This window comes from Cottoperca gobio, chromosome 2, assembly GCF_900634415.1.
Source record: "Cottoperca gobio chromosome 2, fCotGob3.1, whole genome shotgun sequence".
Classification (NCBI taxonomy): Eukaryota; Metazoa; Chordata; class Actinopteri; order Perciformes; family Bovichtidae; genus Cottoperca; species Cottoperca gobio.
The window spans coordinates 10,049,716-10,063,733 of NC_041356.1; the positions used below are offsets into that span (position 1 = coordinate 10,049,716).

The 14,018-nt window shown below is 43.2% G+C and overlaps 1 protein-coding gene across 3 annotated transcripts in view; it reads left to right on the top strand.

Annotated features, from left to right (window-relative positions):
* LOC115018523 (FERM, ARHGEF and pleckstrin domain-containing protein 1-like) overlaps positions 1-14,018 on the top strand; it is a 40,865-nt gene that overhangs the window by 9,360 nt on the left and 17,487 nt on the right. For all 3 annotated transcript variants that reach the window (XM_029447563.1, XM_029447545.1, XM_029447553.1), the window contains exons 3-5: positions 11,974-12,078; positions 13,000-13,042; positions 13,213-13,291. In XM_029447563.1, the coding sequence (XP_029303423.1) occupies positions 11,974-12,078; positions 13,000-13,042; positions 13,213-13,291 (227 nt within the window). The remainder of the gene's footprint in view (positions 1-11,973; positions 12,079-12,999; positions 13,043-13,212; positions 13,292-14,018) is intronic.

The following is a 14,018-nucleotide window of genomic DNA, read 5'->3' on the forward strand; positions in this document are numbered from 1 at the left end:
CTGCAAGACCATCCAATACACCCACACATCGAGGCTGACGACCTCAGTGGACGTCCGAGCCGTTAAAAACAGAGCGTCTGATCGCAGGAGAGGCTGAACGAGGTTTTGCGTTTGCATGCGTGTGGGAGGTGTACCTGTTCAGGTGCAATAAGATCACTTGTGGGATTTTGTTGCAGCTTTATGATCGGCATGGCTCTTGACCGTGTGTGTGTGTGTGTGAGAGACTAAAGGATATATACGGGACAACAGGGGGGAGGGTTATGAGGATAATGATGACAGAACTGCTTTACAAACATCATTTGATGGACTGGCAGTCCCCCAGGGGCTATGATGAATGAGCTACAAGTCCCCTGCCACATGAGGCACAAACGCACACACTTGCTCACTCCAATGTGGAGCAGTTGACATTTCAAATTGATGGATCCTTTGTGCCGTCTGCCACTTTGGGAGTAGATGACACAAGGAGCAGATATGAAAGGAATGAGAAGGGAAGACGGCGAGTAGGATGTGTCTTTGTTTTAAAGGAGCCTTGAGGTTATACAAAGATACAATGACGGGCTGTCTAAACATGCCATTACTTTTTGTTTCATCCATTTAATGTCTGCGTCTCTTGATCTGTCGGATGTGTGTAAGGGTAGAGTCTTTCCATCATGTTGTCCAAATGCTTTAAGTCAGAGTTTTCTGCACGTTTGTGTGTTAACTGTGTATCATCCCTCCTCCCCAGCAGAGGTATGACTGCCTCATTGTTGTGTTGAGACCTTAGCTATTTGGCCCCAACAAGAGCAGAGGTGAATTAGTTTTAATGCAGCCTCCCATCGGTGAATTAGCATGCACAGAACCAGACGGCTACAGTTCTGTCCCAGAGTTATTCTTAAGCTTTGGGTTGAGCAACACACTTATTTTCTTTTTACAAGAGTCAGCTGGAATCTTCAGATTGAATTAGATGTTTGTAAGTCTTCTGCTGCAGTATTTTGCCCTGAAGCGGGCTACAACTCAGTTATTTCCACAATGTTTGTCTCTTTTATAGAGTCGCCTGATATTTACACTGGAGAGAGAAGAGAGAGAGAAGTACAAAGTGAGAAGAGATGAGAAAGTGTGTCTTTTTGAAGCTGGGAGCAAAGCTATGATTGTGTTTCTTTATGACTTCTGAAGTTGGCAGGGAGTCCTGGCAGTGGTTGGGATGTGTGGGTAGAGCCAAGGTGATGTTTAAGGATTGTAAAAGTAGTTATTTCAGGGTGAGGCTTAAACACTAGCTTTGTGATCTCTGCAAGTTTTATGACACATCGTGTGAGACTCACCCTCGATCCAGCCCATCTCCAAAACCCTTGCTTCTGATCTGATCCCAAATAATCTCCCTTCCTTCTTTCTGCTTTCTTGGAGCGCTTACAGAACTAACAGTAGCTTTGGCAGGCCTCATGCATCAGAGACGTGTGCATGTGTGTGTGTGTGTTGAAACCCCCAAGTCCCTGCTCAATCCAGTACCGTAACATACTAAACCTAATGTGATGCTGTTTATATGGTCTCACAAGGGCCACATTAAACCGCGTTACACAGACCTGTGAGTTTATAGGCCAATGTGTAATGAACATGTGTACAGTGTGAGTGCATGCTACGGCCTGACTCTAAAGACGAGGTAATTCCAGTTCTATTAAAATAAATATTTGATTGGATTTCTGATGTAATAACCTGCCCTTCATGAATGTCTCATTGATGGGAAAGAACATGACTGAATTATGTATTGTTTTTAAATCATTTAAATACACGGGTGATTCATCCCCCTCTCACACTACAGACCTCCACAGAACGGCATTATGAAAGCGTGGCTCACAATTGACCTCACGCTCAACCCTTTCCCCAAACAGCAATTGACCAGTCATCGTTCAACAACTACGCACGACAAACGGCAAAAAAGTTTTTAAATCCAGCCTTCTCCAGAGCCTTTGCTAAGCTCCTGTTACCATCTGTGGGCTTTTATTTTGAAACTACAGCTTACTCCTGAGAGCGTGGTCAGAGCCAGTTTCCTGGTTTGGACTCTTATTTTGAAAGTTTAGCTATCTTATGTCCCTGCATGTGTTTCCTGACTGTGTAAATACATAAAGTTAAAGCAGTTGGCACTAAACATTAAGATATATCTGAGCAAACGTTTAATAGAGATGGTGCAACCCATTAGTGTTGATGTGTAAATGAGCATGTTTTATTTTGTATTCTGTACCAGCTACTTCTTCTCCTTATTTTTCTTTCTCTAGCTGACCCTAACGTTTAACCTACCTGTGGAGCAAAAGAGAATTTCCCATGAAGTATCCCACTGTTAAAGGTTTTAGTCACTTAAGAGATGAACATGCACCTTTTCAGCAGAAGCATGCATTTTCCTTTGCTATCATTAAGGAGGGTGTGTGAGTGCACATGGAGCCACGTGGAAGCATTTAGACATGCTGAGTTCAAAGACAGGGCCACAGACGGAGCTGCCTCCGAGCTAGGAAGTAGAGAGTGAGCGAACGAGACAGAGAGATTATTGCTTTGTCAGTAGAAGTATATTGCTGATGGAGAAACAATTACTGAGAGATTGTTCCTGAAAGGGAGCAGGTCGGGGGTAGGAAATAAATGAAGGGGGCCCCGCCGAGGGACTAAAAAGAGACGTGGTGTTGCACTCGCTGTGATGGAGAAAGAGGGGGATTGCAGCATTGGGAGAGAGAAAGATGCACACATCCGTCTCCCACAGAAGCCTTTTGCAGTACGCCGGCAGTGAGCGCGCAAACACGGTCCGTTCTGCTCGGCTGCAAAATGGATTTTTTCTTCTTCTTGTAATTCTAGTGAATGAGGTCCCCGGTGAGGAGGCTAGTCGAGCCAACAGTGGAAGAGCTGGGCCCCATTTAGGGTAATCACTGTACCTCTGTTTCACTGTGCAAAACAAATCGCCACAAATCAGAAGTACAGGGTTGGAGCTGGAACTATAAGACACACTTGTATGTGGGATGTGAATCATTTGTTGTGCTATAATAATATCTCGTACCTCCTTGTCATCACAACCACTGCTCCACTTTGGCACGGCAACACCTCCAATGTTGTTGTTTCAAACACAATGGGAAATTAACATCAGCCGCTAAATGATGGAGGGTTTATCCCCACTACCAGACCACCTGGAAGGTAGCCAACTCTCATTTAGAGCCCCGGTTGAACCGGTCTGAGGTAAAGGCTAGAAGCTGCACTTCACTTGGGTGCACATGCTGTTGTTGGACACAGCTTCAGGCATGACTCCTGTTTTTCCTAATCAGATAATGCCCAGTGCATTATGAGGTTTTCTCTTCCACTTGGAGGAGCTTGAAGAGTAACCATGGATTAAACACCAATGTACTGTTCTTTCTCTGGTGTGAATTGGAGATCTATATGCATGTTATTAGGTTTTGTGGAGTGTTCATACACTTGTCATGTTATAAACCCCAAGTGTCAGCTTCCTAAATGAGACTTCTCCCCCTCGATAAGTGTTAACTATGGCTCCTTATTAAAGCTTTCTAAGGCCTCGCTCAATCTCTGTCGCAAATCTGGACCCGGCCCTGTAACCTCAGGCCTAAGTCTGTTGAGTGTGTGTGTTGGGAGCATGCTGCACTGGGTTCTCTTTCAGTAGGTGAAGTGTTTCTTAATGTCTTTCCTCGCTCTCTCCTCGCCTCCGTTCTGGATGTTTTCCAGAAGCCTCAGTGAAATTCAATGGCGTCTCCTGCTGTGTCCCCGAGTCTGCAGCCGTTGGTTTCTCTGAGAAACTAGCAGAGGAATGTAGCCTGAAATGTGATGTTTGGGAGGAGAAGTTGTTTTGGTTTTCTCCTCTCTCCACCTTCTTCTCCCACTTTTATTATCACTCTTTCTCTCGGACTTCCTGCCCCTCTCTCTCTGCTAAGGCCGTTTTGTCTTAGTGTCATCATTCTCATCTTAATTCACTGAAAGGTTTTGAGGGAACTGTTCCTTTAAAGCCCTAATTGGGAATTTCCACAGTTGCATGCCCGGATGAATCACTGTCACCACATTGGCAGTGATTTATTTCTATGATTAGAGTGTGTTTATCCTTCCTTTCAAATGAATTGAGTGAGTTTGTTGGTGCTTTTTAATATATCAGTGCTATTTGGCAACTTTTAATTTGAAGTTGCAGAGATTGTACTATTGGCGTTTTATGGTAATATGTCTTTATTTGATTGACATGCTTTGATGTCACTGAGATATCTGGCTGTGGCGTAATTAAAAAGCCATTCCTTACTTACGTCAATCATCTGTGCATCTTTAGCCTCACACATGCAGTATGTGTTTACCGCAAGCCTAGTTTTAATTATTGAATTGTGTTTCCACACCCTTTTTATTTCAGCCTCGTAAATCATCCGTTTCAGCAACACATGCAAACAAAAGCACATGCCATGCTTAGGCATCTGTGACTTGCTTTGAATGCCTGGTTCTCTGCTGTGAGGTTAAACGGGGTGAGCAACCTAAAGCTCTTAAGACGACTGCAACAAAACGTATCCAACAGCATTCATGATGCCGTTGAGCTGTTGTTGGATTTTGTCCTATTCTATTTTTATTCTTTCTGTGTTACTTCTATTTGGGGGATAATCATGCTCTAGGTTTTGGAACTACAAATCCCATGATGCTTCGGGGACATTAACAGCAAGTTTAATGGAATTCAGTGATACTGAGCATTTACTTGTTCACATTTTGCCAAATTGGCACCATTAAAAGTCTGCCAAAAGAGCTATTAGTGGTTCTTGTTTGCAGTGTTCTGGATTATAAGTAGTGGCCTCAGTAATTGTAGGACACACTGACTCTTAATATATGCGTGTCGTGTCTGTGTGTTTCAAATTTGACTGAATTTTTGCCATCATTTCTGCAAACGGCCACTAAGGGTTTTAAAGTACCCTAATGGCCTCCCTGCCCTGCTGCTGCTCCAGCTGCCGGCCCTCCAGTGTTATCATTGTAAAGATAATCTCACAGTGTCGGATATACAAGACTTGCACCACAAGGTTGACTAAAAATAACAGATCTTAGGCATTTAAGGAACCTGCTTTTAAATCTAAACCATGCATTAGGGATTGTGTTCCCACGGCAGCTACAAGTGCACTCGTACTGTAAGACACTTTAGATAAAAGCTAGTATCATTTACATTTTATCATCCTCTGTCTCGATGGAGCTCCAGAGGCTTTCAGGAAACAAAGCAGCCCTGTAGCGAGATTTAAAGACCTCGTAATTGCACGAGGAGTGGTACAAACATACTCGCCACCATCCTACACGACACACAAATTGCTTTTTTTTTTTTTTAATGGTACCACATCGTGCTAGTGTTCCCCTCTGCTGCTCCATTCAATTGTCTGCCTCATGTGTGCTGTGAAAACACACACACACACACATGCTGCACACTGAGAGAGCCCGTAGACATTTTCATTATCCCCCATCAGGGGTGTTGCCAGTTTGATTTCCCACAGTGCCTTGCTGTCACTGCTGACAATGCTAGCAGGTATTTTGCCAACATGCTGTTTGTTTACAGTCCAGTTAGGCATATGTGTGTATTATGTGTCCATCTGTGAGTGTGTGCGTGGACACTGAGTCCTCTCCCTTCTGTTAGCGTGGAGGAACTGGCTCTGACGTCTTGCCAGTGGGTTAAGCCGTTTAACTTAAGCTGAACGAGAGGATTGGTGGACAGTCGAGGACGGAGGAAGCCTCTCCCATCTGTCCTGCTGTTCAGTGATATGTTTTACTCTTCTCTTCCTTGAGGGGAAGTTGTACCGTTTAGGCTAGCGGCATTCTTCAGCCTCATACAAGGAGGATATTGAATGCGGTGCAGGTACTAAAAAAGTAAAGTATAGAATAGGTTTTGCATGAAATGAAGTTATATGACGGCGATAAAAACCTGTTCCTTTACTAAATACCCCATCAGTCAAGCCAGTGCCAACACACTCTAGGGAATAGACATTTACTGCGGGGATCTTTGTGAGTTGTTTTCTCATTTGAGAAGAGATGCAGTTGCTTTAGGCAGCCTCAAATAAAGCCGTACCATCACTAAAGCTGAAGGACTAGCACACAATGGCTTTAACATTACACTACTAAACTAGATTTTATGGACTTTGCGTGGTCCTTTCAGAAAGTAGCCTCTGTGTTCAGGCTATTAAACATTGCAGCAACTCAATTATTGTTTTGCCTTAGGGAACCACTCCTCAAGTAAATGGTCTGGGAATAGGACGACATGATAGCATGCATACTAATGAATAAAGCAGAAAGAAACAACAAAAAGTCTCTTTTGAAGGACAGCTTGGGATCTAAACTTTAAGCTTTCCTTCCTAAGATTGATTTGTGTCGGTCGTACTGCATGTTGCTGTAATTCAAGCTGCGCCCTGTGCTGATTTTTGACCTGCAGTTTAGCAGCAGGATGTAGCAAACTCTCTGGTGCGAAACCTTCAGAGTTTCATGATAAGGTTGAGCATGAAAATAAAAAAACACTGTACAGATTTACAGCTCAAATTACTGCTCACGCACAGCCAGGCGGGAGTTGAGTTGAGGTTCAGGTGATTCCCTGGCGCTATCTCGGCAGGGTGTAACTATCTCCTTCGTTTTCCTTCTTCCCATATCTCTCTCCTCTTTTGTCCCCTAACCTTGAAGTTAGCACAATTTGTTTTTAGTAACCAATTGATGGATTCCTGGACATGTTTCTCTTCTAGAAAGATCCGAGCCATTGCTGCTAAAGTGTGAGTTAAAAAAACATCCAGTAATGGTACAATTCTTTAAGTAATAACAACACATTCTTCTCTCATCTGCCTGGTTTCTATCGCTGCTGAAATTCAAAGCAGGGGACTGAAGCAAGAAGCTTTGAGGTGTTTTTTTTTCCCTGTCTTTTCCCCCCGTGGAGAGTTCTTATCATCAGTCTCACCCATCTGGTTTCTATCCCTGTCGACTGTAGAGTGCAGCACTACAGAGAAGTACCTTTTACCTAATGCCAGTTTGCCTCGAGTCATATTCTCTGTCATGCATGTCTAGAAATGTATTTTGGAAATCTAAAATTCTGCAGGCTAAGTAGGATATCTAAGTCTTTCGAACATATCTAAGTCTTTCGAACATATCTAAGTCTTTCGAACATATCTAAGTCTTTCGAATATATCTAAGTCTTGATACTTAAGGAATTCCCTTTCCACGTTTGTCATTTTTACAGTGGACCGCATCAACTAAATGCAATCTATCGTAACCCAAAGTATGAACTCCACAAATGCCATGTGCGTTCTTTCTTTAGGGGGGGGGGATTTCATTTCATAGGTAATTTGCATCAGTGACGCTGTGGGGCTCTCTGTAAACCCTCAGCACACCACGGCAGATGGTGAGAATATTTTACTTGGCCCTGGTTTGCAGGGAAAGACGGGATCCAAAGAAAGGGAGAGTGAAGGAAAATATTGGAAGATAAACAAAAATAATGAATAGGTAACGTCTTTGTACACTTTTTTTATACGGTAAATGGAAAACTGATGTGTTTTGAGAGAATAGAGGAGATGCAGATTGTTTATGGACACTACTGGTGTGACTGTTTTACCAACATGCTTTGGGAGAGAGAGATAGCGAGAGGCCTCTTACTATAATTAATGCATTTTCATTAGCCATTAATCTCTAACATAAAGGAAGCTTTGGCCACAGAAACAGTGACAATAGGAGAGAATAAAGACTAAAGAGAGAAAGTGAAGTGAAATATACGTAGCTTTTCTTAGCTATAGGCCTCAGGGGGCTAAAGAGGACTGGATAGTAGAATAGAAAGAGCAATTACTTTGATATACAACTTCCCAGTGTAGCCAGGCACTAACTTTGTAGCACGAGAGAGGTCGTGAATTAAAAGGAAGTAGGCTTAGATGCAACGAAAAAGAAAGATGGCAATTTGGGAAGATGTGGAAGATGTGTTTTTAAGCTCAATCCTCTTTGGAGCAGTTTGGTTAATTTACCATCGATTTGGGCTTTGCATGTTTTTGCTGACAGTCAACTCCAACCTTGTTTATTGTCAGTAACACAAACCAGAACCACTCGCTGCACGGGATCTACCACAATCAACCTGCCAGCTGACCGTTACAGTACTTTGATACCTTAACATACATTGTTTTCCAGGGCCACCACTGTAATTTGAGTCTAGTTTGCTGCAAGACAAGGGCATGAGTCATTTTTATGAAAGGTAAACATAAAGAGGAAGCGGTCACTGCAGCTGCAGACAGCTTCTGCGACTGTCACTTGCTGAAAAAGTAATTGTGCAGCCCTGTGCTGTGTTTTCCTCGTGAGCTCTGACACATTGAGCTAAACGCACTCAAAAGTTTGCAAACAGATGCTGGTTTTTGTTTCTGTTCTCATGTTTGAAGCTATTTTGGTGACTTGTCCTCTTGGAAGTATTTCTTCGGCTTTATGGTGAAGTCAGAATCCTCTGGCGGACAGTTGGTTGTTCGGGCTCACTGCGAGACCTGCTAGCCTTCTAATTATCTTAAAAGACAAGAGCCATGTTAGTGTGGGGCTTAAAAGGACAGCTGTGTGAAACGTGACCTTGCCTTTAAGGACATCACATTGGCCTTTGCAAGCTGTTTTTTAGAGTCCAGAGTTGCAGTAGGAAAGTTTGACTTCAGCAGCTTTAATTGTGCGCCTGCATGCGAGCACACGCACCAATGAATGTGTCACTGTGTGCATACTCTACACAGAAAGTGCTCAATATGTCTGCATTTGCAGAGCATCATTCCACTTCTGCTAGATAAGACAAACCGGGCTCCAAGATACGATTAAAATGTGTCCCTTTATGCAAGTGAGCTGTGTGCTTTTGGCCGACTAAGAAAGGCTCATTGATGGTAGTTGCTGAATGAAGTGATTGTGATTTGAACTGAAAGGACCGCAGTCTGAGCTCAACAGGGCCTCGTCTGCTCAGCTGAAAAACTTCGACACACATACACACCAGTTATTTTTAGAGCTTAAAACTTTGAAACTGACCTTGTAGAAGATTCTCACTTTCCCTATTCCTATCCTCCTCTTTTATTATAAACAAAACCTATATATATCACGTTTGACCTCGGCCGGGCCACCGTTTCCTCTGCTGTGACTGTAAGATGAGAGCAGATCATGAGAACAGGCTGCTCCGTTTTAAGTGCCATTTCAATTTAGTAAGCAGCATTGACTTGTTGTTTTGCTTCAAACCCTAAATACCTATCGCTACCTACCTTCAGTTTGAAACTTTGGATTGTATTAAGCGACCACACAGTATGCTAAGCAAGGAAAAGTGCAGCCTTAGTTTTATGAACAAAGATGGCTTCTCCCTATTAAACTAAAGCGAAGCTGAAGTCACGGGAGCAGCTTTACTTGTTAAAGCTTCAGATCGTCCACCAAAGCTTTTCCAACACAACTTTCCCATGGAAAGAGATAAATGACATCCCTTTCCGCAACCGGAAAGTCCTCGACCTTTTGATCTGGACCATTTAAGACGCGACCGTCGCGCGTTACAGATCGTAAAGTTACAGGTATTGTCCCTCATACTAGGAAACTATACCTGTAAGTGAAAGGCAAGTTTAACTCGGTGTTTTGAGTCGTCTTCTGATTGTTCACAGGGGTGATTCATCAGTAACATGGCCTCCAACAGGGTGATCCCACTTCTCTCTCATTTCCTCTCTCTTCACTGAATTAGTGAACGGAAAACGCTGCAAAATGTGTTGACCTTTGATTTTTATAACCCATCAGCTCTTAAGATGATCTGTTTCTCTTTACATACAGCGTTGACGTTTTGAAGCTTTCTTCTTTCATCACCAGATTTCAGGAACTTGGCCGGCCGGCTACTGCATGTTGATTTTGGAGGGTTCCTTCAGCGCCGACTCTGAACGCGCCTGTTGGGTTTAAGTCTGTTTTGGACTCGCCGGCCGTTCTGCTCTCACCTTTTCATTACCGCTTCTTTTCACACAGTTGAGGTCACATTTTTTAGGTCTTTTTCCTTCCAGCTTGATGTTATGACACAGAAATTGAATTACAACCAGACGCATGAACAAAGTTCTCTTCAGTGCCAGGTCTTTCAGTTTCTTTGACGCGTCATATGTTCGTGACGCCTCTGTTATTCTAACTGGTTTTGATATTTAAAGATTTCACCACCATTCCCTCACTGACATTCCCCCTCTGAATTCCAGTGTCTTACATTACATTGAATGTGATATGGGATATCTCCCCATTGCATGCACACAGGCTTACTGTAGTTATTGGAGAAGGGTTTGCCGATATTAAAGGAAATTGCTTTTGCCCCAAACATACTTTGAAACCTTCCTCAGTCTAATTAAGTTCATCTTGTACGACCTGACTTCAAATGTTTCAGTCTTCTCCTTTCCTGTGCAGGAAAGAAGACATGACTAATGCTGACAAGTGAAGGAGACAAACATACAATGTTTTCTTTGTCTTATTCCGTCCTAATTTTCCTAAATCTCTGTACTCCACTATCTTCCTCTTCTTGGATCACATGATGAAACTTCTGTGTGAAAAACTGGAACCTGTCTTGTCTTGTTGGAGTTTCCCTGCAAGCTTTAATGAAGCAGACAAACTATCTCACTTCCTCTTCTCCTCTCTCCTCTTAACTTCCTTTAAACCAAGATTACCACGACCCAGAACTGGATCCCGTCCAAACTCCAGGGATCACTGAGCTTTGCTCGTGACCGTGGCATCTGCCAAGCCAAGCTCCAGTCTCCGTGTCATGACATGCACACGGGATATCAATCAGTCTGTTCAGTATGTTCACTATCTGACAGCAGAATAACTGACATGTTGTGATCAACCACCATGGTTGTTTCTAGAGGCCAGGGTAGCGTGAGTGTGTGTGTGTGTGTGTGGGTGTGTCCCTGCAGACAGGCTGACCACACAGAAACAGATGGACACACACACACACACACACACGGTAGCCAGATGGTGACAGACTTGGCTCATACCTTAACCTTCCTCGCTCTGATTCCTCTCCTCATTTTTCTTTGCTGCCTTCTTTACTCTTTCCCTCTTTTCCATTCTGACTACAGACACATGCAGGGTTCAACACAGTTAAATGTTTTATTTATTAACCGTTATCACATTTCTTTTGCTAGATGTAGCGGCCCCATGTGGCATTTTACCTGCCCTTGTTGATGGGTTTATGTTTTTTATGTTTTAAATTCTAGTAGTAGTATTAAATGTTATTAAAGGAAATGAATAGAGGAGAGATGCACCGATGTATGAAGTACATTTAGTCTGAGTAATAGAAGTGTATCTACTATAATTATAGGAAGGAATGCAAAATACATATTGACTTGACGTCGTAACTCTACAGGCTGGTACCATTTAGCTTGAACTGCCCCGGGGAACATAATTCTGGGTTTCCACGTCTGCGTCTATTTTGGAAATCCCAAATTCTGCAGAAGATGTTCGAGGTTGTTTGATTCTTGCAATGATGCTGTTGAGTCCAGACAGAACAACCGTCTGTACATGATAACAAAGCAATGCTTACTCTGCGTTGCCAGCATCAGGTATAGCTGCATCATTAGACTGAGAACACACACGCACACACACGCACACACACACATTTCCTGGGGCGTTGTGGTTGTTTCTGAGCACCCCCAGCTGAGCCTCAGCCTCCGGCGAGTCATTAGGGTCAAACCTGAAGCCGAGACCTCACAGCAAGGTCAGAGGTCAGTGGCTTGTTAAGCGAGGAGAGGCTCGTTAGAGAAAAGGGTCCGTGTCTCTCACCTTCATCTGCTTCTTTTGTTTTTTTAATGAATGTAGATGACACATGTGGAGACTTATGAGGTTAAAATCACTTTCATATAACCGTTGAAAAAGACTGAAATTCTTCAATTGTATTATCAGCACTCCCCCGATGAGATGCTGTGTGACATTGTGGCCTCTGCGTTGCCTTTCTCTTTCCTCTTCTCACCTCCCGTCCTCCAGTTTCCTCTTTCATTTTTAATCAAAACATGTTTTTCCACCTCTGTTCTCCTCTTGCAGCAACGTTCCCCCGGCAAAGTGCTGTTTGACCTGGTCTGTGTGCATCTCAATGTGGCAGAGGGAGACTACTTTGGACTGGAGTACCAGGACCAGCGCAAGATGACGGTGAGAGACGCACAGCGGTGTTTATTACCTATGATTATCTGAAACAAATCATTTAACACAGTATATCTTTTTTTATCTAGAACTAGAAAGCATTATTTCCTTTTTGTCTTTTTATTTACAAAATTCAAATAGACTTTCATTTCTTTGTGACGTTTCCCTGCAGCCACAACCTAAAGAGAAACTTTCAACATAATCTTCCTGTTATTTGCCACCTGCTTTAAAAACCACATGACTTACGCAGATCTACGTTTAGCCTGTAAAATGTTTTTACAGTATATTCTCAGGACTTTCCGTCAAACCTCCAATTTGCTCGAAGCATGGTTTCCGCCTTTCCCACAAGTTTGCTTCACTTTGAATCGCATGGGTCCCCATTCTGCACGCAGAGAGACTTTATTTTCCTTTCATCTATGTGGATTTAAGCGTTCACCTGGACTCAGTTGTTCCACCTATTTCACGAAGGAGCAGCTGGTTGTAATAACTTGCACACTTAAGAGTGTTTCTGTCTTTACTGCTGTTCTGGCCGCTAATGTCTGCAGCCGTGCGTGAATAAGGCTGGAGGACAACAGTCAGACGCACTCGAACACTGGACTCTCAGTGTGCATTGCAGTGCCTCGGGCAGGAAAAACAGTTGACCGATGGAACAAATGATGCAATGCTGAATAAAGAATTACAACATTTTCGGCTTACATGCACAGGAAGATGCCGACGCACCTCAAATACAGGAAGCTACACATCAAGTAGATAACGGAGATCTTGTTTATGTTCGCTTGTGTGAATTGTATATTGTATTGTATCTAAATATACTCCACTACATATAAATTGAACTATTAAAACAACACTTTACAGAAGGACTCCAGTCGTCTTCACAGCCGTCTTTAATGTTTGGAAGTCATAGTAAAGTTTTGCTTTTCCTCTGCGTAGGTGTGGCTGGATCTGCTGAAGCCGACACTGAAACAGATCAGACGTAAGTATCCCACAGATGGCGTCGTTATCTTTCAACCTTCAAACACGAAGACATGTGTGTTCTGGTGTTAAATGTGTAGTTGCCCCTAAACCTGAATAATAAAAAGTCTCATTCTGCCATTAAAGGAAAGTTTCATTTTCTGCATGTCTCCCTTCTTTTCCCTCCTTCAGGGCCTAAAAACACCATCCTACGTTTTGTGGTGAAGTTCTTCCCTCCTGACCACACGCAGCTCTTGGAGGAGCTGACTCGGTAAGTCTTCTCCACACCGAAACCACACCTATCCTGCGGAGGAGCTTCTTAGATGAAAAGACGTGTTTTGCTTTTGGTTTTTCCGTCTGGCCGGAATGTTTCAAAGATTGTATTCTATAAGACAAATGTCCCACCTGGATCTCCTTCTCAACTCCTTGTTCAGAAAGTGTGAATCATCAGCCACCATCTTGTCTGCCTTTTTGTTTTCTTTAGTCCGACCGAGCCAGACTGCACAGTCGGTGCTCGTCTAAGCTCATTCAGGACTTCAAGTCTTCGCTACTGTCCAGCACCATTTTGCATCACTTTTGACCTGCCATATTTTCCCATGATGCCGCGGTTCACTCTAACTGCCCAGCTGGGTTTACTTGAGAGCAGAGCCGAGCAGGAAGCGTAGTGCCTCTCATCTGTGAGGGGGATCTCTTGAGATTGAATAAAGTTATATTTAAACCCCGTCTTTAATACTATTAACAGTCTGCATTTAGTCAGCAAGAGCCATTCAGTGTATTCACATTCTGTAATTACGTCTATATTGTTAGTGGCAGGGTCCGCCATTCCTGTGCTGGGTTTAAGTTTCCCTCACATGCTCGGGCCTTCGTCAATTTAAGATTTATTTTTAACACCACATAGAAGCTGTATCAGAGCTGCAGGAAATGCAATGCAGTGTATTTGTGCATTTTCATCACCTAAACTAGACGAACAGTCAGTCTTAAGACTGAAATCTTAAGGG